Genomic DNA, 27,125 nt, shown 5'->3' with positions numbered 1-27,125 from the left:
CAGATCTTTTATCATATCCCAGACCACTTCTAGGCACTCTAACTGAATTACACTCCTAGAATCTCAAAGGTACTACTTTCCAATGTTCCTACATTAGGAGTTTTCCCTAAGCAAAACAGAAATACTAGGCACTAACAGCCACAACTTTGCTCTCTCAAACTGCTACCTAGAAGCTCCTAGTCTTTTTATTTTTACTTATTTTTTTCAAGTAGGTTTCACACCCAATGTGAGACTTGAACTCACGACTTTGAGATCAAGAGTCACATGCTCCAGCCGACTGAGCCACCCAGGTACCCCAAGAAGCTGCTAGTCTTGGACCTGCCCAACATTTCTGATTTCCCCCTGCCCTTTGACATTAGCAGCAAGCTGTCAATTATGGAGAGGGAACACTGGCCCCTACCAATATCATACCCAAAATGAGGTTCTCATCATTGGGATCAAGTGTCAAAACAGGAGGCTCTAACAGCCGGGGCATAGCCTGAGCATCCCAGATGATATGGTCCTCCCAGCGTCCATACACCAGCTCCTCATTGTCAATGGGAAAGATGGAGTACCAAGGCTTGTCATCATCCAGGGTGGCTGCAAAACCTAGTCAAAATAACAGACAAAACATTTATTCCCCTTTCGATCATGATTCCAGCAAAGGGAAGAGGAGCAAATGGTAGTAAAGTTATTCATGTGGCTACTTGAAAAGGAACCTAGTGCACACAGTATATTTCACACTTTTAAAGAAAGCTGCAGACAAAATGTTCATTCCAATATTTTTTAGAAGAATCAAAGTTTAGGGGCACCTGGGTGGCTCAGTCAGTTGAGCCTCCGACTCCAGCTCAGGTCATGATCTCATGGTTCCTCAGTTCGAGCCCTGCATCAGGCTCACTGCTGTCAGCACAGAGCCCACTTCAGATCCTCTCTCCTCCTCTCTGTCTGCCTCTCCCCCACTCACGCTCTCTCAAAACTGAATAAACATTAAAAAAACGAAGAGTCTCATGTTCTACTGACTGAGCCAACCAGGCACCCTCCACTTCATGTTTTTTGAGTTTCCCATGTTATTAGACATTTTAATGAAGAACTTTGAATGATATACGATATTTGCCAACTGAAAAGCACAGTGTACGACACTGTCTATAGAAATGAGCTCAACTGGGGCACTTGGATGGCTAGTCAGTTAAGTGTCTGACTTTGGCTCAGCTCAGGTCATGATCTTGCGGTTCCTGAGTTCGAGCTCGGGTTTTCTACTGTCTGCACAGAGCCCACTTCAGATCCTCTGTCTCCCTCTCTCTGCCCCGCAACTCACACTCTCTCAAAAATAAACATTTTTTAAAAATGAAAGAAATGAGCTCAACTACACATACACACAGAAGACAAAAAAACAAAAACGAAGTACACCAAAATGTTAATAATTGATCATCTCTGGATAGTAGGATTTATCAGTGATTTTTGACACTGTATTCTATTTTCAAAGTTTTCTACGTTAAGCATGGAATACCTTTTTTTTGCATATTTAAGGAGAGAAAAAGCAAATTCTAGAATGATAAAGACAAAGACAGAGGGGCTGGCTTTGAAAACAAAAGTATAGAGATAAAGCACTGTTCTAGTTCAGAAAGATCTTTAACTTCAAAGTGGTTTTCCCATTTTTTTCATGAGAAATCAGAGTCCACCCTAGCTTGTTAATAGTTGTAAAGATTTATTATGGACTAGAATCAGGGCTCAGATTGAAAACATTTCACCGTCCCAGAATGTTCACGGTCCCTCGGCACCGTCCCAGAGCACAGCTGGGCCCACTCAGGACGACCAAGATGAAGGGCAGTGTGCTAGACACAGCTGGCACAGAAACACACCTTGCTGGACATTGTAGGCCATGGCATTCCTAGTCATGCTGGAAGGGAGCCAGCCCGCCAGGCTTGCACGCTGAGGTTTCGTCCCTTTGTGTTTGACATCCTCCCCATCCCAAATGATATCATCCTCCCAATGCAGCTGTGTTACCATCAGGAAGTTTTCATCAGCCAGAAGGTCAGTGCCACCATTCTCCTCAAGTTTCCTAAAGTCCTACAGAAACAGGGAAGGAACAACAAATCTCTGAACGGTCACCGGTCAAAGTTCTCACTCCAAATCCCCCATCAGATACAATAAATGTAGTCCTCAAGAGAAGAACCCGATGATAGAGCAACACCGGCTCCTCCTCCTCTACCTAGCCTAGCACCGCACTCACTCCACAAACAGAATCTCTGCAATGGGGCCTAGCTGCCAGGGTGATATGCTGTAACATGCAAAAGGCTTCGACACCTCCATCTCCCACCGAAGACACCCTCCCCAACCGAAAAGCAAAGTTAAGTAAAACTGACAGGGCCCTGGGCACAGATTCCTTTCTCGGGTACCAGTGTCACTTACCTCAATGATTCTACATTTTATCACAGGTTCATGGTCCATCTTTCTCAGTTTGAAGCCATAATCAAACCCACTGCCATCTTCAGGGACACCCAGCATATCATACCACAGTCGAGCAGGCCCATAACGCCACTCAGCCACTCTTGGTTTGGTATCTGTCACTTTATCTATGTCTCCAGTTGACTGGGAAAACTTGGACTCTACAGGAGCCATCATCGTAATCTGTAACAGAACAGAGTAGGAAGGGAGGAGGATTTCCTGATCCCAGATGTCCTAAGGCTACAGGGAGTCCACAGTCAGGAGGGGAAGTCAGAGGGGCCATAAAGATGATTCTTCAACAGGACTGGATTTAGAATGTGAATAATGGAGCTATATCGTGACACCCTCGGCCTATCATTCAAACTTTCCTACCCACCAGTTTGTGTACCACCAGGTGCCTGTCTTCGGTACTTTTCTATTATAACAGGGAAGGGACAGCCACTAAGACTAAACTCATGATTACGCACTCATAATTGGCACAGGACTCTACTAAGGTGCTATTTCCAATTTAGACATAAGCTAGGGAGAACCCACTGTTCCTCTCTTAGACCTCAATCCCAGGACTCTATTTTGCCTACTTCGTCATCAGAGAGACACTGCTCGGGAGGTGGTGGTGGAGCATAGTCATAGTTCCACAAAGACTTCTGGCTGACTTCTGCCTCTACTGAGCACTCCACCTCCTGGATCTGCTCTTCCTGTAACAGCTCACGGTGCTTTTTCTTCCTCTTTCTCCGAGCACTCCGCCAAACAGATGGGACATTCTTCCCTGGTCCAAAAAGACGTAGGAAGCGTAACACCTAGAACGCAGAACATGCTACTATGTCAAAGACTCCATATCCCATAGGAAAACAGTGGTGTCTGGGTCTGCAAACTCCCCTGAGGGGTCTACTCAGCCGTGGGGGAGGGACCAAGGAGTGCTGAACTCAGGTTTATAACATCTACCAAGAAAGCAAAGAAGTATCCCTTAATAATTTGGACTAGTTCTTTTAAGACGACAAGGACAATTTCTAATGAGAACCATATAAATCACACGTACTATCATGAATGCATACAACTTTTTTAAAAAAGAACCAATACAACGTCACTGAATAAGGAAACTTAAATCTCATCCATTCGATATTCAACATCTTAACAACAGAACTCAGTATTTTAGAAGAGGTCAATGGTTTGCAACTTGGGCATTCTCCACAGAAAGTACCTTCCCAGGCCGAAATTCCGGGAAAAGTTCTGTGACACTCGGCAACAGCTTGGTGGCATCATGCTGCATAATCCCGGCCAATGGTAGGGTCAGCTTTCCATCCTCACTTTCTGCCTGTGTTGCTTCCTGAGGTCCCATCTCAGATTCTGAGTCAGAGGAACTACTGAAGTCCACTTTCTCTGAGGCCAAAGAGGAAGGGGCAATGATGGAGGGCAAGATGATGCCTTCTCCATCCTCAGACACTGCAACAAGGAAGAGAAACCCCTTTGGCATGTAACTGTGAGCATATCTCCTCCGACTCAGCCAGTACCCAGTCTAGGCTCTATGCATGGCTCGGTGGCAGGGGGTATAGTTCCAAGCACCCAGATTACTAGTATGCAACCCAGAAAACTCACTCCACTCAGTATCTCCCACCATCCCCAACTCACCTTGTACCTGGTACCCTAGGGTTGTGACGAGAGAAAACAAACACTATTACTACGTTCACTACTTTCTATACATATATTAGGTTAAAGGAATATGACCAACAGCAAAATTAAATAACACTTTTATACCAATCAGGCCTTGTAATTTGCAGTTCGGGGGCCCATAAGCTGAAAAAATTTTTTAAGCTCACAGGAGAATAATGAAATTATGTAGCATGAAATCAGATCTATGACATAAAGTTAACAGATGTTACTTAGCCTGTAGACTAAAAAGGAAACAGCTAAAACTCTAACAGGAGGAATTTAGATTAACATAATCCCCAAAATACAGGAAATCAAAAGACACTGCTCTTCCCCAATCTCCTAGCCTAGGATAGGACAGGGTTACTACTGTGGCAGACACAGGAAAGGTGAGATGATCACTAAAGCCCTTGCCTTGGAAATCTCTGAATCTGGCAGTTGGCTCTAGATGATTATAAATACACATTCTAGTGTGCCTTCCCCATTTAATCATTTCTTTTAAAGAGAGTCATCTAAACAGGTCGGTTCCAAATACCGGTATACAGATCAGCTACATCAGGAGTTATTTGGAGAACATTTTGAAATTCCTGGGCTCTATCCTGGATCTTTGAATCAGACTCTGGGATGAGAGTCAGGAATCTGTATTTCTTTAAAGGCTTGGGATGACTGGGATGGGCAGCCAGATTTGAGAACCACTGACCTAAACTACATTTTCTCCAGTGCCTGTTAAAATACTGTTGCCAAATGTTTCAAAAGTAACACTTTCTTTTACCACTGAAATTGTAGGAATCACTTCCAGAAGCAGTACCCTTTCCTAGCAGCTGCACTTTTACAGCTCCCTATGGGTATGCCAAAAGCCTCGACCTATGAATGCAAGTTGCTCTTTGGACAAAAGAAGACAGTCTCTACTTACCACTGGTAATAGCATCTTGGTCTTTATCCTTCTTCACTGGTCCTGGAGGTGGAGGTGGAGGAGGCATCAACTTGCAGTCAATGTCTTCACAATCAGCATCATAGTCGTCTTCATCATAATCTAATAAAACCAAGGTGATCACCTCAACATCCAGAATGTCACACAACAGCCCTGAGTTCCTCCATCACACAAGAATTTAAAGCAGCACGTGAAAACACTATACAGACCCCTTAAGAACACACAGGAGATGTGGCTTCTGCCTTCAGAAAGAGATGTCACGGTATAATATACCCAAATGCTATAACACTATGGCTACCTCATACAGGAATTGAGCTCCCAAGAATGGTTTAAAAACATGTGTTCCTTCTCCTGATCAAATCCTATTTGATTTTTTATTTTCATCCTGCTCCATCTCATAATTCAATTGAACCTTCTTCCTTCTCTGTCAGTTTCCTTTGAGGCTGGACTTTTTCTCTTCTCACTTCCCAAATCTTTGACACATTTTTTACCTACCTTCTGCAGTTGTGTTATTCTTTTCACTGCCCGTTAGCCACTGGCATCACTCAGTACTTGATGGTGAAACTCTGCTTTTATTCCTCTAAGTAAGCTCCGTTCCCTTACTCAAGAATCACCCATATCCAGATTAAACCCAAATCTGTAGCTCTTGCCCTGACTTAACCCCTCTACAATCACACCACCACGTTCTGCTGCCTAAAGAACCTTTCCATTCAGATATTCCACAACTGTATCTGTCATCACATTGGAATATCCTTACCACTTTCCAACTCCCTTTCCTTTCTGTCTACACCACCTCCATCCTCATTTTCCCAGCTTATGATTTTAAGTCTCCTGTCCTCTCCATCAATCTCTTACCCCCCCCCAACACACCTTTTCCAATCAATCATTAACAGTGGTCATTATAGCAACTTCCATTTACTGAGCTCCCATTACGTGCCAGGTATTTATAGCTATTTTATCTATAATCCTCCCAACCACGTTGGCAAAGTAGGAATTATTCTGAGATAGTGAATTGACTTACTCAGGATCACACAGTTTTAAGTGACAAAGTTAGAATCCAAGGCTGGCTGAACAACAAACTCTTGTACTCTTCCCCAATGCACTTCCTCACTTACCCAGTCCTACTCATGTTTTATCAGCAACTCTCTAATTTAATTCTGCTTAGCATTTTCCACAATTGTCACCTTACTCCACACCTTTACATAGGTGTAGAGTAACTTGACATCTAGCCTGCAAGAAGTCTCCAAGTTTGTCTGCCCCTTTACCCTTTTTTTAGTTTTCATTTATTTATTTTGAGAGAGACAGAGACAGCGTGAATGGGGGAGGGGCAGAGAGAGAGGGAGACAGAGAATCCCAAGCAGACTCCGCACCAGCAGCCCGGAGACCTATGTGGGACTCAAACCCACGAACTCACGAGATCACGACCTGAGCCGAAACTGAGACTGGGACACTTAACTGACTAAGCCACCCATGCTCCCACCCCCTCCCCCACCCCCCGCTTTACCCTTTTTCTAATCAAAACCCCAAAGCCACAGGTATCACTTTCCATCTCCACTCAGGAAGGAAACGCAATTAACATTTACAGAGCATCTACCATGCCACTGTACTATGTAGGTGCTTTCACACCACATGATAATAACTTAAATTCCCACAAAAGAGTTATTAATTAATGAGGCAGGTTTTATCATCTTTATTGCAAACAAGAAAACTGAAGGATTATTACAAATCCAAGCCTCAAACACTGAGCAATTTTCCCAGGGTCAAACTAAATATGAAGCTGGGGGTTGAAGCTATCATTCTGATTTCAAAGTCCATTTTCTTTCTTTTCAACTTTATTTATTTACTTACTGAGAGAGAGAGAGAGAGAGAGAGAGAGAGAACCAGCTGGGGAAGGGCAGAGACAGAGGGAGACAGAATTCAAAGAGGCTCCAGGCTCTGAGCTGTCAGCAGGGAGGCCAACATGGGGCTCGAAGTCACAAACCACGAGATCATGACCTAAGCCAAAGTCGGACGCTTAATCGATTGAGCCACCCAGGCACCCCCATTTTCTTTTTATTATACTACCCTTACTGCACCAATCTATGCTGGTTTACAACCTTTTATGGCATCAAATCCCAAGTGAAGGTGCTGTCAAATTGTTCAATCAATTCTTGCTACCTAGCAGTATGTTTTCCACTCCTTTCAAAGTTTATTTATTTTTACTAATCTCTACACCAATGTGGGGCTCGAACTCACATCAACAGTCACATTCTCCACGGACTGAGCCAGCCAAGTGGCTCTCCACTCCTTCTAAGAAAACCTGCTAGCCAATTCCCCCCACACTAGTCACTTACTTCTACCTCCTAAACCTTTAGACAAGCCATTTTTCCAAACCAAAATGCCCTGCTGCTCCCTCCCCATGAAACCCTGTCTTTCAAATTTTTGCTCAAAATTCACCTCCACGACATCTCTTCTAATGACCTCCACTGACTTCCAGCTATTCCACAGAAGCATCATTGTAAATCAGGCCATGTGCAGGGGCCAATGTCAGAGGAGGAGGAAGCTAGGGGCATAGATGAAGGCACCTTCATTGGACAAGACAACTTGGAAATGAGTATCCCAGAGCACTAACACTATCAAATGCAGCATCACCCTTTTCCAGGAGGTCAGCTCATAAAACCCAACTAGGAAACCCCCACTCATCTTCTTCCTTAACATCCCTACCCAAGACAACAAACCCAAACCTGAAAATTACAATAATCCCTGAAAATCAGAGCTGCTATCTAAGTCAGGGCACTTAGTTATGATATTTGTCTTAGACAATATCAACCTCTCAAAATGAAATACAATATTCCATACAGAAATTGAGCTTGTAGCTGGCTTATGTCTTATTATGAATAATTATGCTTTGTACTTATTTATTCCATCTTCCCCAAATGATAAGAATATCCCTGACAGTAAGACCTATATCTTCTATTTTTCTGGGTTACCTCTTGTGTATGTGGTAGTTAATTCTCCTTAAATTATATAAGCAGTTATATAAGCAGCATTGAAGCCCATTAACTGGTCCTGAAATCTGATTCAAAGAGGTAAACAATGAGCAACTTCACACAATATGTTAGGCAGTGAGAGGTAGTGTAAGGCAGTGGAAACAATGAATTACATATGTGTCAACTACCCTTTAAAAGTTGCAAAAATTAAAAGTCAAAAAAAAAAAAAAAAAAAAAAAAAGAACCACGATCAGTAGCTCTAGGTCCCAGACCACAGAAGAAAGCTCCTCAAGATCAGAAAGTGGATTTTATTATCTTCATACCATACTGTCAGTTTATAGTCCATAACAGGTGCTCGATAAATGTCTAGTGACCTGACTTGAACTCGTCAAGGTCTGCCATTAGCTAACTTACAGAACTTTTACTAAAGTCCCACATCTTATTAAAGTCAAAGCCCAAGTTTTCCTTATCTATGATGAGGTTAAGAATAAATAATCACTAAGACCCCTTTCAGCTTTGATTGATTCTACATGTAGCACTTTATACAAGGGAGAAAAACCTATATTGTGAGCAAGCATTAAGTGCATTCTGTCAGCATACAGGTGGTGAGTGATTAACAGAAGGTGAGCCAATAAATACATATGCTCATTTATACAGGGCATAGTATATATTAATCCTCCTTGAACTACCAAGTCCCTGAGGGCAAAGACTGTGTTTAAATAGCATCTGAAAACAGGGGCGCCTGGGTGGCTCAGTCAGTTGACTGTACGACTCTTGATTTCAGTTCAGGTCCTGATCCCAGGGTCATGGGATCAGGCGGCACGTGGGGCTCCGTGCTGAGCGGGGAGCCTGCTTGGCATTCTCTCTCTCTCTCTAAAATAAATAAAATGAAAAAGCAATTTTTAAAAAATAGCATCCAAAACAGTGTCATGAACTTAAATACCAGATGATAAAGAAAGCATTATCATCCTGACTTGGCGTTCACCAATAATTTGGGAATAACCAGTATGAGGAATAAAAGCCTGAATATAACACTGCCCCAGAACACACACACAAAAAGGACAGCGACTATGTAAAACTGAGCTGACAAAGAGAGAGAAGCAAAGGATGGAGAACAAGAACAATGGCAGAAAGCATACACAGAAACAAAATGGACTACACAGCAAGAAAATGACCTGGGATGCTCTACTGAGGACACTAAAGAATCACCTGAGTGGCAAAGAGGCTGCAAACTCCCCATTGTCTGCTGGTATCTTCGGCTTTCATCTTCTGCTACCTCATTGATGTCTGAATAGTCCACAGCATCTTCTGTACTCCTGATCCATCCTATAAATAAAAGCGGAGGCGGGGGGAGCAGGTATATCTCAACTAAGAGCAAGTAACTCTCACTCCCAATAATTCCCATTGAAAAGTGCATATACAGTAAGTGGCTAGCCTCCTCCTCCACCTTACTCCCCATGACCCAGACTTACCTTCATCATTTACAAGGACACCATCAGTCCCAGTCAATTCTTCGTTTGCCGTGAGTTCAGTGATCAGGCTGCCAAGACCCAACGCCCCCAAGCCTGCCAAGTGCTTCTTACATTCCTGAAAAAGGGACAGCACTAGAGTCAAAGATAACAATTAAACCTAAGCTTCCCACACAAAGCTTAGGAACATCACATTCAAGAACTGTAAAGTATATCTTCCACTAAACTCCACATTGATCAGATCTTTATGAATATATATATATATATATATATATATATATGCTGTCCAATTTCATCACCATACTTCAATATAAGAAAAGATTATTCAAAGAACCATCATCAAGTCTAAACAAATGGAACAGTTCTCTGATTAAAGGTTAAGGCAAATCCTGCTTCCGATTCTGTGTCTCCCTCTCTCTCTGGCCCTCCCCTGCTCATGTTCTGTCTCTTTCTGTCCCAAAAATAAATAAAAACATTTAAAAAAAATTAAAAAAAAAAAGGTTAAGGCAAATCACTGGATTAGAAACGGAAGACAACTTTTTTTTACTACCTTTTGTGTGTCTGCATGTATGGCAGAAGAATATTGATCAGTGTTTTCTCCTTGAGAAAATGAACCGAGGTCAAAGTAGGGAAGGTTCATTTAGGCACAGGAAACAGTTCCATGAATGTCAGTGAGCAGGGGAAACTACCTAAGAAGTGCACTGCGCCAGAAGAGGTCTGCCCCAAATAATCCGAACATTCACTGTTCTAAAAACGGAGGCTTGAACTACATGATCTGTTGCAGGTTAGGTCCAATTCTCTGGCTCTAGAACCACGTCAGGTGAATGATGTCAGAAATGCAGTTTCAAAAATCTTCAAAGTTCTCATAGCAACAGTTTAAAAACAATGTCACTAGTTACGCTATTTTTCCTGCTGCCTTGTTAGGATGAATATTACCCCCCAAAGGCCCCCACATCAGCGCCCCTGACCTACGAGGGCTAGCCTACCATTCTCTCTTCTCCCTACCCTCAAACAGAACCAAGCCTCCCCACTCTATGTTATGCACACTCTAGTATGACAGTGCCGGCTTGTTTCCTCTCCTCTTAGGTTAACTGCGCCGTCTCCCAGAGACTCTACCCTAAGCACCCTCTACTGTCCTCAATCTTACCTGCTCCCCTGAACTGCACCACCCCCAACCCTATCCCCACGCCCACGCCCTCACATCATCCAAGACGCTTTCCCCCTCCAGCTGCCCGGCTCCATTGATGTTGCCAAAAAGGAAACCGGTTAAAGAAAATGGGCCTCCTCCCGCCGAATCTTCATCGCTGTCTGTGTCAGACATGATGGCGGTCGTGGTGTCACTAGCTGCTGCGGGTAGCAGCAAATCCCAGCCGGGTCCCATAGACCGGAAACAAAAATATCAGTCGCCCAGAAGTGACTTAGAGAGCTCCTTGATCCAACCAGGCCCTACCGGAAGCGGAATGGGGGGGGAGGAGACGGAAACCGGAAAGACCGGCCGTCCTACGAAAAAGGAGAATTTGTTTCACTACTTTACTAACGGCTTTTGATTCGACAGTACACGATCAGGAGGTTACATATCTCGCAAGCGGTTGGTCAAAGGAACGGTTGGGTCCCGCCCCTTCCACTTATCGTCACGCGACCCTTCTCAGAGCCTTGGAGTGCTATGGCCCTTCCAATTAGGGGGAACTGCCTTGGTGACGAGGCACGACCTGGTAAACCGCGGGCGTCCACGACAGGGTACACGGAAGTGGAGGCTAGAAGTAGCCCTGGGTGTCCCGCTTCGCTGTTTCCTGTCAAGAAGAAACTGGCTGTGAATTGCACTGTGCCAGAACTACCTTTGCACGTTAGTTGTTTTGAGTTACCATTTCCCCGTGGAAGTGGAGTCCTCCCCCCGCCCCGTTTTTTTTCGAGAAATGTGAAAACGAAAGAGTGGAATGAACTGCCGACCCCCCACCTGGATTCTTAATTGTTAACATTTTTACAGGGTTTTTTAAAAATTTCTGAACTATTTGAAAGTAGGTTACACAAATATGGGATTCCCCAGCCCTAAAAATAGACGTTTTTCTACATATCTACAAAACCATTATCGCATCTTTAAGTGCGATGAGTCTTAAATTCAGTATCACTTAACATACAGTTCATATTTACACTTCCCCAATTGTCCTAGTAGGAGCATTTTACACTTCAAACCGGGATCCGCTCAGGGTTCCCAATGCGCGGCATTTGGTAATTTCTCTTAAATCTTAATCCAGAAAACACCAGCCTTTTCAAAAAAATGACACATTTTTTTAAGAATCCAGGCAAATTGTCTTGAAAATACTCCGTTTTCTGAATTCGTCTGTTTCTTCAACTTGATTTAGGTTCAATATTTTGCTGGCCATCAGAAGGCACAAATGGTTGTCCCAGTATTGATGATGCTATATTTGAGCTCAGAGCCTGGAGCCTGCTTCAGATTCTGTGTCTCTCTCTGTCCCTTCCCTGCTTGCACTCTGTCTCTCTGTCTCTCAAAAATAAAACATTAAAAATAGTTTATAAAAAAATTACTTGAATCATTTTTTTTCTCTATGGATTTGTTTCTGTTTGTATTCAACTATATGATTTGCTTTTATTATCCATTTATATAATTTTTAAAATATGTAAATTTTGACATGGTTCAAAGTCTATGTAACTATGTAAAAACTATGTAACTGTACTGTAAAAACTATGTAACTGTACTGTAAAAACTATGTAACTATATAAGTATGTAACTATGTAAAAAGCTATTTCCATTGAAGTCTTGCTCCCAGGCCTATGCTCTCTACCCCATTCCCAGCCACTCCCTTTAAGTAACCATTCATTAATTTCTGGTTTATCCTTCCTGTGTTTATTTTTTTATTGAGGCATAATTGACATATTCTATTAGTTTCAGGTGTACAATATAATGATTTGGTATTTGTACTTCCTGCATTTCTTTTTTGCAAAAATAAGCAAATGAGTACACGTTATTTCTGCTTTTTCATTACACAAAAGGTAGCATACTATATATACTCTTTCACCTTGCTTTTTCGCTTAATAATTTAGCCTGGAAATCACAGTGTACCACTTAATAGCACTCTTCCTCATTCACTTTTATGGCTGCTTAGTACTTCACTGCATGGACGTCCCTTGGAATGTGAACAGTAGTTACATTTCTAGGCCAGATGACAAAGATCTGCCAAAACCTGCATAGTAGCTGAGATGCTGCACTTTGGTAGTGAAAAGTTAGGAGAATACTTTTGCTATCCTAATGGTTAAGGCAAAAAAGAAGAATGGAATATGTTTTTAAATGTACTTTATACTGCTTGGCTGCTTGTGCTTAAGGAAAAGCAGATTCAGCAAGAGGTAGATGGAGGATTATAGAATGGGGAAAGAGGATTCAGATACTATAAATATTAAAGATGCTATTCTTGACTTAAAATGTGGTTTTGCATAAGTTTACCCAGGAATTCCCAGCACTCCTAGGTATATACACAAGAGAACTGAAAACCTGTCCATACAAACCCTTGTGCACAAAGGTTCACAGTAGCACTATGCATAGTAGCCAAAAGGTAGAAACAATCCAAATTTCCCTCAACTATGAGTAGATAAAATATGGTATATCCATACAGTGGAATATTATTCAGCAATAAAAAGAAATGGAGTACCCATGTGTGCTGCAAAATGAATGAAGCTTGAAAATATTATGCTGAATAAAAGAAGAGTTCCAGGGGTGCCTGGGTGGTTGCTTGGGCATCCAACTTCGGCTCAGGTCGTGATCTCACTGTTCATGGGTTTGAGCCCAGTGTTGGGCTCTGTGCTGACAGCCTGGAGCCTGGAGCCTGATTCAGATTCTGTACCTCCTTCTCTCTCTGCCCCTCCCCCACCCAAGCTTGCACACTCTCTCTCTCTCTCTCAAATAAACATTTTAAAAAATTTAAAAAACGAGTTCCAAATAACCACATATTGGGGGCACCTGGCTGGGTCAGTCGGTAGAGCATGCAACTCTTGATGTCAGGCACATGAGTTCAAGCCCCACGCTGGGTATAGATGTTAATTAAAAAAAAAAAGATCACGTATTGTTTGATTCCATGTACACTAAATGTTCAGGAAAGACAAAGTAGAGTACTGATTGCCTAGGGCTGAGGATGGGAACAGGAATTAACTGCATGAGGGATCTTTTGGGGGTGATGGAAATGTTCTAAAACTGGATTTTGGTGACAGCTGCAGGACTCAGTCACTACTAAAAGTCATTAAACTGTACACTTGAAATGGGTGAATTTTTTTGGTATGTAAATTATACTTCAATAAATCTGTTTTCAAAGCAAAGCAAAACAAAACACAACCCTGTTTTGCTTTTCCTTACCACTCAATAGTGCATTGGCACCATATACAATTAAGTCAGTATTCATTTTTATGACAAACAGAGGAAGGATATTTTCCTGAGATAACTGGAAGAGGCAAAGGACATTAAATGTTATGTCTCATGTCTACAACCCTAGCCACTAGTACAGTAATACCTCTAACACACCAGGAGTCTGATAATTGTTTACTGGATGTAGTGTAATAATTGCCTACAGGGAACTAACTGGTGTGTCACTAGTGAAAAGCTAAAAGGAAATGAAGCTAAATCATGGAGATACAAAGGTGGTTGGGGTAAGGCAAGAACTAGAGAATCAATGTTAACAGGGAAGACAGTTCCCTACCCTGGTTGTCTGAGGTAGAAAAATAAGTACGGTTACACACAGGTGCGACGTGAAATATGACAATTAAAGTTATTTCATCCTTTGCAAGTTGAAAGGCATTTAGAAGCAACTCAAAACAAAGGAGGGGGATGGAGGAATTGCTTCAATCTTTAGAAAGCAACAGACCCAGTAAAATCAGAAAAGTTTATTACCATCCATTATGAACAATTTAAAAAGTGATATTAGCATGTTAGTCTTGATACAAAATCCTTTTAAGTAAAAAAAATCAAGATGCCAGTGTATGTTTAGGACCATCAGAACAGCCCAATTCAGGGGCGCCTGGGTGGCGCAGTCGGTTAAGCGTCCGACTTCAGCCAGGTCACGATCTCACGGCCTGTGAGTTCGAGCCCGGCGTCAGGCCCTGGGCTGATGGCTCGGAGCCTGGAGCCTGTTTCCGATTCTGTGTCTCCCTCTCTCTCTGCCCCTCCCCCGTTCATGCTCTGTCTCTCTCTGTCCCAAAAAATAAATAAATAAATTAAAAAAAAAAAAAAAAAAAAAAAAAACAGCCCAATTCAAAACCACACTCTCAGACTTGTGGATCAAATCTCCGTTCATTAGAGGACACAACTTTGACCAAACCCAACCCAGGCTTACATTTGGGAATTTGCCAGGCAAAGTGGGAGCAGGAGCCACAATTAAATTAAAAGCCAATTTAAGAGATTTCAGTAGCTACACAGAAAGTTCCCAGAGACACAAGCGTCAGCCACGTTTCTAGCCCCTTTCAACCACGAAGTCCTGTGAGCACCTCAGGCAGCATCAATCAGAACATCCTGAGACTAGAATACACTCGAGCAATTGGTGCTTTCATTTGGCTGCCTGTGGGAAAACTCAGCATCCAGTTGACTCCTACAGTCACACTACTCTAACAGACCCCCACTTTTCAATGTGTTACTGGCCCATCCTCACCTTCTTCCAGGTAATACCCTGTTCACACAGAGCCCCTACAACCCTGGGGCCCTGGGTCACACACCGGAAATAGATACAGTACATTGAAATTGAGATAGGAGACATCTACCAGACAATATCCATCTTGGATCCCCCACAGCTTTAGACAATCAGTGGTGTAAAAATATACACCATTGAATTACTGTATGGAATGGAGGGTGCAGTGATAAAGGAAAATCAAAACAAAACACTTTTGCCCATGGTGAGGGAAAGGAAAACCAGAAGAAAAGGAGTTAGACTAGTGAGCTTACATGACTTTTTACCTTCTAACAATACTTGGTATCTGCCTGACCTCCAGGGTTCAGATTCTCCAAAAATAGGGGTGCCAGAATTAGCAAATAAAAATACAGAATGACCCATTAAATCTGAATTTCAGATAAACAGCAAATCATGCTTTACTCTAAGTAGGTCCCAAATATTGCATGGTGCATACTTACGGTAAAAAATTACTTATAAAAAAGTAGGGGTGCCAGGGTGGCTCAGCCGGTTGGGTGTCTGGCTCTTGTTCTCGACTCAGGTCATGATCTCATGGTTCGTGAGTTTGAGCCCCCTGTCGGGCTCTGCGCTGACAGCATGGAGCTTGCTTGGGATTCTCTCTCTCTCCCTCTCTCTGCTCCTACCTCACTCACAATCTCTATCTCAAAATAAATAAATAAACTTAAAAAAATTATTTGTAAAAAAAAAAAGTATTCCCTTTTATCTGGCAACCCTATTCAGGAGGTTCAGTTACCTGAGGGCTAATCTGATCATATATTGTCAAAGAGCAACAGTAAGACCATCACAGAGCAAAACACAGGCACTTCACCCACCACAGAAGGCGGGATGTGATTCTTTTAACCCCATTTCCCAGACTCTCAAAGATCCAATGCTTATTTTGGCAGGGTGAGAGAGTATGTGCACAGCGGAGTTCTCAACCACTATCTGCCAGGTGGAGAAGTTATGTTTTCCTTCTATATCAGATGAAGAAGGTCAAAACTACAAGTAGGGAGGATAAGGAGAAGCAGGCCTACCAGGGTAAGGAATCTGACTCCTACTCTCCAGAGCAGGCTGAGCAACTCCAGCAAAATCCCCACAAATGTGACAGCCCCAGGGTCTGGAGATACAACATACTCTCCAAGTCTCTTGGAGCAACTACAAGACCTCAAAGGCAACCAAGACTAAACACACACACACACACACACACACACACACACACACACACACACACACACAGATGCAGATGTACAGAGGAGGGACGAACAGGAAGAGAGCAAGGTAGCCTTTATGGTAACTCAGAGGACGCTGAGGAGTCTGAGGGAATCAAAGAACTCCCTGACAATGACTACCAGAACATTTTGTTTGTTGGTTGGTTAGTTTTTATTTATGGGGTTAACCTTTAGTGATCTTTCCCTAAAGTGAAAGCTGACAGAAAAACAGGGACTAAGAGACACCTCAGGGACACAGTTTTATGGAGGGATCAACTCCACATCACCAAGCCCATAGTGCTATCATAATCTGATAGCAGATCTGACCATCAAGACCCCACTCCCAAGGCACTATCATGACTAAGTGCCAAACCCATTTCCTGAGGGTGGAAGAGGAACCAACAACAAGTTCATAGTGGATGAATACTCCTCTCAAAGGCATAAAGAGGGAAAGAAACATCAGTGGGTCACATGGGTGGCTCAGTCAGTTAAGGTTAAGCAGCCAACCCTTGATTTTGGCTCAGGTCATGATCTCAAGGTTCTTGAGTTCCAGATTTGCATCTCTCTCTCTCTCTTTCTCTCTGTCTTCCCTCCTCCTGCCCCTCCCCCACTTGTGTGTGCTCTAGCTCTCTCTCGCTCTCTCTCTCTCCCTCTCAAAATAAAACTTTTTTTAAAAAGAGGGAGGGGCATCTGAATGGCTCAGTCAGTTAAGCATCAGACTTCAGGTCACGATGTCACGTTAGTGGGTTCAAGCCCCATGTCAGGCTCTGTGCTGACAGCTCAGAGCCTGGAGCCTCATCAGATTCTGTGTCTCCCTCTCTCTCTGCCCCTACCCCACCCCTCTCAAAAATAAATAAACATTAAAAAAGAGGGAAACCTCAAAAAGAACAGCATCACATTATGCTTTTTTCCCCCTGCAGCCTCTGTGGGAATTTCTAGTACCTATTAACTGAGTATCTCTGAAAATGTGTTTCCAGAGATGTTAACAGGTGTTGCATGGGACCAAAACAAAAAAAGTTCAGTGAAATAATTTTGGGAAATGTTGCCTACTTATTGAAAGTTACAAATTCCTGCAGTAGAGGAACCTATTCAGCTTTATTTAAATCACAGGTTACCAGAAGGGAGGTGGGTGGGAGCTGGGTTAAATAGGTGATGGGGGTTAAGGGGTGAACTTGTTGTGATGGGCACCAGGTGTTGTGCAGATGTGTTCAATCACCATATTGTACACCTGAAACTAATATTATACTGTGTGGTAACTGGCATTTAAACAAAAACTGAAAAAAAAATCACTGGTTCCTGACTTACTTGACCACAGAACCCTTTTAAGGAACATCTATTAGTATCTCACAGAACTTTGAAAAATGCTGCTTAACCATTTTTTTGCAAAAATATCTGATCTCAAGAATGGGAAGAACATGCCAATACTGGGAACACCCAGGAATCACATATAAAATGCTTTTCCAAAATTAGCATATTAGAAAGTTTAAGGCAATGATCTGAAAACTGTAGAAACTTGTCCTTCTGTGAGGCACTTGCTCAATGGTAAATACAAGTAGGAAAGCTAAATTTAGAGGTAAAAGTCAGTCTCTCTCTCTCTCCCCAAACTTCTTCCAGAAGATTCAGACCAAACTTCAAAGCAGCCATGTACAAACTAGGCTGTCTTTGTTCCTCCAAAAGCCCAACAACCTGGAGCTTACGGGTTCTAGGAAAAGAGACAAATCGCTTTGTGCTGGCATTGTTAAATGCTATCAAAGGAATCCCCCTCATTCTCCTTAGGTGCAGCCCCAAGTAGCACCCTGAAAGCTATAAGAGGACACACTTCTTGGTGTTCTTCTTTGTGGCAGGGTAAAGCACAGCGCGGACAGCTTCTGAAAATACCTCATGGACCCCATCCTGCATCAGGGCTGAACATTCCAGATACTTCACAGCCCCCACCTGCTTAGCCAGGGAAGTGCCTTGCTGAGGAGTTGTGGGCACTAGGCTCTGTTCCTTCAGCTTCTTCACTGTCTCAATGTCATTCCGCAGGTCCCTCTTGGTGCCTACCAGCAGGACAGGTACATTGGGGCAATGATGAGACACCTCTGGGTGCCACTTATGCCTCACATTGGCATACGACGATGGGTTACCAATAGAAAAACAAATGACAAAGATATTGGTCTGGGGGTAGGACAGCGTTCGCAGTCGGTCATACTCCTCTTGGCCAGCTGTGTCCCACAGGTTCAGGCTGACAATTTGGCCGTCCACAGATGTCTGGGCACTGTAGTTGTCAAAGACGGTGGGGATATACTCCTCAGGAAAAGCATTTGTTGTGTAACTGATGAGGAGGCAGGTCTTACCTACAGCCCCATCTCCTACGACCACACATTTGATTGTCTGCATTCTTCCCTTGGAGTCCTAAGTGAAAGAGAGAAAGAAAGAGTGTTCACAGGGGTGCCTGGGTGGCTCAGTCAGTTGAGCGTCCAACTTTGGCTCAGGTCATGATCTCATGGGTTGTGAATTCGAGCCCCATGTCGGGCTTTCTGCTGTCAGCACAGGGCCCATTTCAGATCCTCTGTCTCCCCCTCTCTTTTTGCTCCTCCCCTGCTCATGCTCTGTCTCAAAAATAAATAAATAAAACATTTAAAAGAAGAAGAAAGAGTGTTCACAGATGCTTGGTTAATTTTGGGAGCCTATGCTTTATAAACCTTTCTTTCCCTCTGAGAAATTGAGGAAGACACCCCCACACACACACACTGTCCATCCCCTTAACACCACATAAGAGTCAGCTGGGAAAGACTGTACAGGGTAGGGGTTCTTACCGCGGAGTCCATGGACTGCTAGACAATAAGCTTCAGTAGGTCCTAGAAGCCACCTCTGAAGTATACAATATGATGTGAATGTACGTAAGTGAATTTTTCTGGAAAGAAGATCAAAAACTGTCATCAGATTGTCAAAAAGGGCTGAGCCCGTAAAGATTAAAAAGCATTCATATACACAGGTATTTATGTTACATCATTGTCATGACACCTGGATATACTCTATCAAAGGTGCTAAAACATAGTGGGTGCTCAATAAATGGGAACTAATTTTTTAAAAACCATTGATACAGTTTTTGAGTGTCCAACTTCAGCTCAGGTCATGATCTTGTGGCTCATGGGTTCGAGCCCCACATTGGGCTCTGTGCTGACAGCTCAGAGCCTGGAGCCTGTTTCAGATTCTGTGTCTCCCTCTCTCTGCCCCTTCCCCCCCCCCAAAAAAAAATAAATAAGCATTAAAATTTTTTTAATAAATAAAAATAAAAAAACCATTGATATAGAAAGAAGGTTCTAAAGGTTGAAACAAAAGAGACATGGCTCTTACTTTGGGGATGTGGCTATGGACTCAGCAAAGAAACCTCTGTTCCTAACAAACAGTGACGCTGTAATACTGGAGAGAAAGGTAGGCCAGTCAGACATAGCCCTCTACAGAAGTCGTTAAGAGTCCAGGCTCTGAAGTCAGACCACCTGGAGTCTAAACCCAGTCCTCTCTTTTCCTAAGCTTTGTAAATTTGGGCACGTTTTTAAATGAAACAATGTACGTGTAGTACTCCTTAGTGCCTGCCACATAGGGAATACTCATTAGAAGTATTAGAAGCTACCATGACTTCATAATAATTCTTCTGTTCTGGGGAAGGCAACAGTTCTGTAATATGATTACAATGCTAGACAAAGCAGGGATCTCATCCCTTCCTACCCCATCTAAGCAAAACCATAGGTCATAACAGCACCATACTTTCTCATCCATTTCTTCATGAATCAAGCATTTGAAAGTTAATGGTAAGGTACAGATGATCTCCAAGAAGCATGTTTACTATCAATGCCCTACCCTGTCAGTGTCCCCCAAAACACTCCATTTCCTTTTAGCTTCTTAACTACTATACTAATTTCAGACCTGATCCTGATAGCATTAGCTTCGTCAAGTGTCAGAACATGGAGGAATGGGGATAAATTGTCATATGTATTTGATTATGGAAAAAAAATTGAGAGTCTGTTAGTTTCTCACCTTCGGAATTTGGGGGAATAGATACATCCCCCATCTTGTTGTCTTATTAGCTAAGGTCTACATCAGGCCCATATCATAGATAAAACAAAACACCTTATTTTGGGTCAGAATCAAGAAAAATTGGCCTTCTGGGGCGCCTGTCTGGGTCAGTTGGAAGAGCATGTGACTCTTGATCTTGGGGCTGTGAGTTCAAGCCCCACGTAGGGTGTAGAGATTACATACATACATAAACTTAAAAAAAAGAAAAGCTGGCCTTCTGAGTATGCTTCACACAGGCACACTGGAGGCAGCTATCCTCGCGCACAGCCAATTCTGACCATCAAGGCATTCCACCAAGAAGCCTTCACTAGCACAGGTCCCACAGCTAAAAGTTCAGAGTGTAATTCAGCTCCAGTAGGCAACCATCCCAGGGTATCCACTGATCATCAGCTCTTTTCATCTAGGAATCTCTTTGCATCTAGGAATAGACATAAGGATCAAACATACATTTCTTTTTTTTTAAATTTTTATTACATTTCTTTATTTTTGAGAGGCAGAGAGAGCGCGAGTGGGGGAGGGGCAGAGAGAGAGGGAGACACAGAATCCGAAGCAGGCTCCAGGCTCTGAGCTGTCAGCACAGAACCCGATGAGGGGCCCACACTCAAGAACTGTGAGATCATGACCTGAGCCGGTCGGATACTCAAGCGACTGAGCCACCCAGGCGCCCCATACATACATTTCAATGGAAACAGGGTAAGGTCACCACCACCTTCTTTGAGAATAGCCTTCCTTGATTTTCCCAGTTTGGATTCATTTCTTCCTCCTCTGAATTCCTATAGCAATTACTGCCTGTACAACTCAGCTTCCCAGCCTGCTATAGGTATCATCCAGTGTCTAACATCTCTGTTCAGAGTGACTGCCTTCAGGACAATTGTGCACCTGATGGAGTTGTTGAACCAGAGCAAAACTTTTAGGCACAAAGACCACTTTGCACCCCAAGCTCAGGTCCTCATCTCTGTAAGCAGATGGGCTTTCAAGTCACACTGATGCTTGGGGGCCTAGATGATGAAGTGCAGCTAGAACATCCCAGGTCTGAAACATAACCCAAAACATCCTCACCCACAGCAGACTTTCAATGAAAGGGAGTGCCCAGGAAAAGTCCCAGGTGTTTTGGGGGTGTTACTTTGTACAATTAATAGACTAATTTCTTCAGCCTGCATGTTCATTACATATTTTATTTATTTTTTTAATGTTTATTTGTTTTTTTTTTTTGAGAGAGAGAGAGACAGAGTGAGAGCGGAGGAGGGGCAGAGAGAGAGAGGGAGACACAGAATCTGAAGCAGGCTCCAGGCTCTGAGCTGTCAGCACAGAGCCCGACGCAGGGCTCAAATTCACAAACCGTGAGATCACGACCTGAGCCGAAGCTGGACGCTCAACTGACTGAGCCACCCAGGCACCCTTCATTATACATTTTATTTACTTATGTGTATGTTTGGAATTATCCATGGTTAAAAAGTTTAAAAATAATATTAAAGGAGCACCCTGGGTGGCTCAGTTGGTTAAGCATCTGACATCGGCTCAGGTCATGATCTCGCGGTTCGTGAGTTCAAGCCCCGCATCGGGTGAGCTTGAGCCATGCTTTGGGCTCTGCACTGACAGTGTGGAACCTGCATGGGATCCTCTCTCTCTCCCTCTCTCTCTGCCCCTCGCTTACTTGCACCCTCTCTATCTCAAAAATAATAAATAAATAATAAAAATTAAAAAATAATACAAAAAATATATCTAAAAAACTGAAAACAGGATCTCAAAGAGATATTTGCACACCAGTGTTCATTGCATCATTACTCACAAGCGCCAAGAGGTGGAAGCAACCTAATGTCCATCGATGGATGAACACATAAAGAAAAAATGTGATCAGGGCATCTGGGTGGCTCAGTCAGTTAAGCATCAGACTTCGGCTCAGGTCACAATCTCATAGTTTGTGAGTTCGAGCCCCACGTTGGGCTCTGTGCTGACAGTGTGGAGTCTGGAGCCTGCTTGGGCTTCTGTGTCTCCCTCTCTCTCTCTCTGCCCCTCCCCCACTCCCTCTGTGTCTCTCTTTCTCTCTCTCTCTCAAAAATGAATAAACTTCAAAAGATGTGATATATATATATATATATATATATATATATATATATATGAATATTATTCAGCCCCAAAAAGAAGGAAATCTTCATACATTCCAACACGGATGAAACTTGAGGATATATGCTGAGTGAAATCAGTCGCAAACAGACATATAATGCGTGATTCCACTTACATGAGGTATCTAGAGTAGTCAAATACATAAAAACAGAAAGCAGAATGGTAGGTGCCAAGGCTGGGGGAGGAGAAATGGGGAGTTGTTTAATGGATATGAAGTTTCAGTTTTGCAAGATGAAAAATCTAGAGATCTGGGGCACATGGGTGGCTCAGTTGGTTAAGTGTCTGACCTCAGCTCAGGTCATGATCTCGTGGTTTGTGAGTTTGAGCCCTGCATCGGGCTCTGTGCTGACAGCGTGGAATCCACATAGAATCCTCTGTCCCCCTCTCTTTCTGCTACTCCCCCACTTGTGCTCTCTGTCTCTCTCAAAATAAATAAACTTTAAAATTTTTAAATGTTTATTTATTTTTGAGAGACAGAGAGAGAGAGCATGAGCAGGGGAAGGGCAGAGAGAGAGGGAGACACAGAATCTGACGCAGGCTCCAGGCTCTGCGCCGTCAGCACAGAGCCCGATGCGGGGCTCGAACTCACAAACCGTGAGATCACAAACCATGAGATCACTATCTGAGCTGAAGTCGGACGCTTAACCGACCGAGCCACTCAGGCGCCCCTAAATAAACTTTAAAAAAAAAGAAAAATTCTAGAGATCTATTGCACAACAATATGAATACAGTTAACACTACTGTACTGTACATTTAAAAATGGTTTAAATTACTAAAAACAAACATACTCTTCAAGGTTTTGGAGCTCTGGTAGAAGCCTAGAAGTTATAAGAGAAAGGCAAATGAGACAAGTTTGTCTACCTCAGCTTTGGGATCTAGCACAATGCTGTGCTGTTAAGAGCCACCTTCATCTTTCCCCTCCTCACCACCACCACTATCTACACACACTCTCCCAGGTACTACTATGGGCAGCACACTACTAGAAGGGACTCAAAAAAGTAAAAAGAAAGAATGCTAGAAGTTACAATCTTGTGGTCAAGACAAAACTTCTGTGAAAAGGCAAATAATAATACAAAGTAATTCATGGCTTAGAGGGGAAAAAAAAGTTGCTATGGGGAAGCAAAGGGAATCTAAAACTTGAGAGCTTATTATAGGCATTGTGCCAAATACTTTCACATTATCTTAAGCCTCCCAGTAGCACTGTGGAGTAGACATCAGAGCAGCTCAGAGATCTTTAGGTATGCCTCTAGGATCAGAAATTGGGAGAGGTGTGGCACTGCAGAAATCAGCACCCCCAGAAAGTTCCCTTCTGAGTTAGTCATTCGCGGTTAACTGGAATTACAGTTTCTTCTAAATCTTCCAATGTCCTCTGACAAGGCATCCTTCTTCACATGTATAGTCTGCGTAGGAGTCCATTTTCTCCCAGGTTGAAACACAATGTAAAAGACCCAATAGCAGCAGAGACCAGAATGCAGCTAAAAGCATTAGTAATTCTAGCACATTCTCCTCCAAGTCTCACCCTTTCCATAAGTCTGAGTCTAATGTACTTGAAATCACTCTGTAACTTTCTGAAACTAAATCAATTCAGCAGAAGCCCCCCCCCCCGCCCCACCCATTTTTATTTACCACACTTTGCAACTTAGTTATCTACTAAATCCGGGAAGCCTTTTCACATTGAAGACAGACTTCTCTGGTTCAAGTCCAGTCGAAGAAGGCTTTAGGACTGGGGGCCGAAGGAAGCCATATGAACACTCCCCAACCCAGAGGCAGTGGTAGTGACCCATCAATACCACACGAGCCCACTCAGCACTTCCCTCACATCCTTCTTCACCAAGGCTAATTGAATCCGGGACTTCATATGGAGTGGTGAGCCCGGGACAGAGAGGTGCCCCACAAATAGGATTCACAAACAGGAAGAGCTGGCTCAGTCTCCTCCATAACATACATACACCTCATCCCACCCTCAAATGCCTTCCATCCAGGGAATGGCTCACAGACTAAGGCAACCAACCGTCCGGGGATGGGGAGACTCAAGAAAAGGGCGGCGAGGGGTACCGCCCGGTGGGGGGGAAGGGTCTCCAAAAAGATTACCTGGCAAAGCGATCGTCCTCCCCGCGTCGCTCACCGATGCGGGCAGAGCCTCCAGGGCAATTCTCGCCCGGGGTGGGCAGGCTCGGCGGGCTCAGCGCCACATCCGGGCAGCTACCGAGTCCCACCCCGTCGTCACACGCAGTCTCGGCACGGTGCCCCGACACCTCCTGGGAAGTGGAGTCCTTGGGCCAACCTCACTGTCTGCCAGTCACAGGCTTCTAAAATAACCCTGGGGGTGATCGAGGATTACTTAGCTCCAGACCCCAGGTGCGGACCCCAAAACGAGTTACTCGGTTCAGAGGTCCCCAAGGCTCATCTTTCCCTTGGCAAGTGAGGCCACCCCCTCCTCCGCAGGCCCCCTTTTCCTCCTCAAGACCAATATTAACATAAGGAGGCGCTCGGGAAACTGACGTATTAGGAGAAACGGAGGCGATAAAAGAAAACGAGGGGCGTGTGAGTGGCTCTGGGAGTGGGGGGTGCCTGGTTGGCTCAGTCGGTTAAGCCACCGACTTCGCTAAGGTCATGATCTCCGGGGTTGTGAGTTAGAGTCTGGGGGCAGGCTCTGTGCTGACAGCTGGGAGCCTGGAGCCTGCTTCAGATTCTTTGTCTCCCTCTCTGTCTCTCTCTTTCTCAAGAATAAATAAACATTTGGGGTCATCTGTGTGGCTCAGTCGGTTGAGCATCTGACTTTGGCTCTGGTCATGATCTCAGGGTTCACCGGTTCAAACCCCGTGTCGTGCTCTGTGCTCACAGCTCAGAGCCTGGAGCCTGCTTTGCGGATTCTGTGTCTGCCTCTCTCTCTGTCCCGCCCCTGCTCGTGCTCTCTCTCTCTCTCTCTCTCTCTCTCTCTCAAAAATAAATAAAACATTTTTAAAAAAGAATAAATAAGAGACTCTTAAATACAGAAAGCAAACTGAGGGTGGAGTGGGGGAAGAGGGAAAATGGGTGATGGGCATTGAAGAGGGCACTTGTTGGAATGAGCACTCGTGTTGCATGTAAGCCAATTTGACAATAAATCATATTAAATAAATAAATAAATAAATGCCTGTCAGGAAAAAAAAAGAATAAATATTTTAAAAAAGATGGGGCGCCTGGGTGGCTCAGTCGGTTGGGCGGCCGACTTTGGCTCAGGTCATGATCTTGTGGTCTGTGAGTTCGAGCCCCGTATTAGGCTCTGTGCTGACAGCTTGGAGCCTGGAGCCTGCTTCGAATTCTGTGTCTCCCTCTCTCTCTGCCCCTTCCCCATTCTCACTCTGTCTCTCTCTGTCTTTCAAAAATGAATAAATGTTTGGGGCACCTGGGTGGCGCAGTCGGTTAAGCGTCCGACTTCAGCCAGGTCACGATCTCGCGGTCCGTGAGTTCGAGCCCCGCGTCAGGCTCTGGGCTGATGGCTCGGAGCCTGGAGCCTGTTTCCGATTCTGTGTCTCCCTCTCTCTCTGCCCCTCCCCCGTTCATGCTCTGTCTCTCTCTGTCCCAAAAATAAATTAAAAACGTTGAAAAAAAAATTTTTTAAAAAATAAAAAAATATAAAAAAAAAAACAAAAATGAATAAATGTTTAAAAAAAATTATAAAAAGAAAATGAGCTAGTGAACGAATTAGGGTTACTGTCACTATGTATTAATTTGCATTTTCTAGAGTTTTCTGTAAATGGAATCATATAGTATGCACTCTTTTTTTTAGCAACTTTGTTGAGATCTAAATTCACATACTGCACAATTCACTAATTTTAATCCTGCAATTCAGGGGCACCTGGCTGGCTCAGTCAGTAGACCATGTGACTCCTGATCTCAGAGTCCTAAATTCAAGCCCTAGGTTGAGTGTAGAGACTACTTAAAAATAAAAAATCTTTGGGGCGCCTGGGTGGCTCAGTCGGTTAAGCTCCATCTTCGGCTCAGGTTGTGATCTCACGGTTGATGAGTTTGGGCCCCGCATCGGGTTCTGTGCTGACAGCTCGGAGTCTGGAGCCTGCTTCCGGTTCTGTGTCTCCCTCTCATTCTCTCTCTCCCTCTGTGCCCCTCCCCCACTCATGCTCTGTCTCTCGAAAATAAAGACTGAAAAAAAAATAACAATAAATCTTTTTAGAAACTGTACAATTCAATGCAGTTTTTGTATGTTACATTATTTTTTAGGTTACTTTGTTTTTATTTCATTTTATTTATTTTTATTTTTTTAATGTTTATTCCTTTTTGAGAGAGAGAGGGAGAGAAGAGCGAGCAAGTGCAAGCAGGGGAGGGGCAGAGAGAGACACACACAGAATCCGAAGCAGGTGCCAGGCTCCTAGCTGTCAGCACAGAGCCCAACACGGGGCTCGAACCCATAAGCAGTGAGATCATGACCTGAGCCAAAGTCTGATGCTCAACCGACTGAGCCACACAGGCGCCCCTTAAGTTTCTTTATTTACTCTGAGAGAGAGAGAGAGAGAGAGTGCAGGAGAGGGGCAGAGAGACAGAGAGAATCTCAAGCAGGCTCTATCTCACCAACTGTGAGATCATGACCTCAGTTGAAATCTGGAGTCAGATGCTTAATGACTAAGCCACCCAGGTGC

At 43.7% G+C, this 27,125-nt stretch overlaps 2 protein-coding genes across 10 annotated transcripts in view; both read right to left on the bottom strand.

Moving 5' to 3' along the window:
* The window catches only part of TAF1 (TATA-box binding protein associated factor 1), an 83,653-nt gene extending 72,589 nt beyond the window's left edge, over positions 1-11,064 (bottom strand). For 2 of the 8 annotated variants that reach the window (XM_058713915.1, XM_058713916.1), the window contains exons 1-9: positions 10,639-11,064; positions 9,441-9,555; positions 9,178-9,294; positions 4,982-5,101; positions 3,623-3,864; positions 3,003-3,221; positions 2,389-2,607; positions 1,839-2,046; positions 412-588 (exon numbers count right to left, since the gene is read on the bottom strand). In XM_058713915.1, coding sequence (XP_058569898.1) covers positions 412-588; positions 1,839-2,046; positions 2,389-2,607; positions 3,003-3,221; positions 3,623-3,864; positions 4,982-5,101; positions 9,178-9,294; positions 9,441-9,555; positions 10,639-10,818 — 1,597 coding nt within the window. In that variant the 5' untranslated portion in view covers positions 10,819-11,064. The remainder of the gene's footprint in view (positions 1-411; positions 589-1,838; positions 2,047-2,388; positions 2,608-3,002; positions 3,222-3,622; positions 3,865-4,981; positions 5,102-9,177; positions 9,295-9,440; positions 9,556-10,638) is intronic. The other 6 variants (XR_009257218.1, XM_058713911.1, XM_058713910.1 and 3 more) reach the window with 6 other exon arrangements.
* A 3,242-nt stretch (positions 11,065-14,306) lies between these two features.
* LOC131502844 (rho-related GTP-binding protein RhoG-like) lies at positions 14,307-25,388 on the bottom strand. 2 transcript variants are annotated; one of them, XM_058713917.1, is made up of 5 exons: positions 24,580-25,388; positions 19,104-19,201; positions 16,309-18,699; positions 14,699-16,278; positions 14,307-14,455 (listed from the first exon to the last, which is right to left on the bottom strand). In XM_058713917.1, exons 2-3 carry the CDS (start codon positions 19,113-19,115, stop codon positions 18,109-18,111), a joined length of 603 nt encoding a protein of 200 aa, XP_058569900.1. In that variant the 5' UTR covers positions 19,116-19,201; positions 24,580-25,388; the 3' UTR covers positions 14,307-14,455; positions 14,699-16,278; positions 16,309-18,108. The 2 variants fall into 2 exon arrangements, with proteins under 2 accessions (XP_058569900.1, XP_058569901.1); XM_058713918.1 differs by having other exon boundaries at positions 16,315-18,699.
* Positions 25,389-27,125: the final 1,737 nt, after the last annotated feature.

Source organism: Neofelis nebulosa, chromosome X (assembly GCF_028018385.1).
Source record: "Neofelis nebulosa isolate mNeoNeb1 chromosome X, mNeoNeb1.pri, whole genome shotgun sequence".
NCBI classification, from domain to species: domain Eukaryota; kingdom Metazoa; phylum Chordata; class Mammalia; order Carnivora; family Felidae; genus Neofelis; species Neofelis nebulosa.
This window is presented reverse-complemented; position numbering and strand designations above follow the sequence as displayed.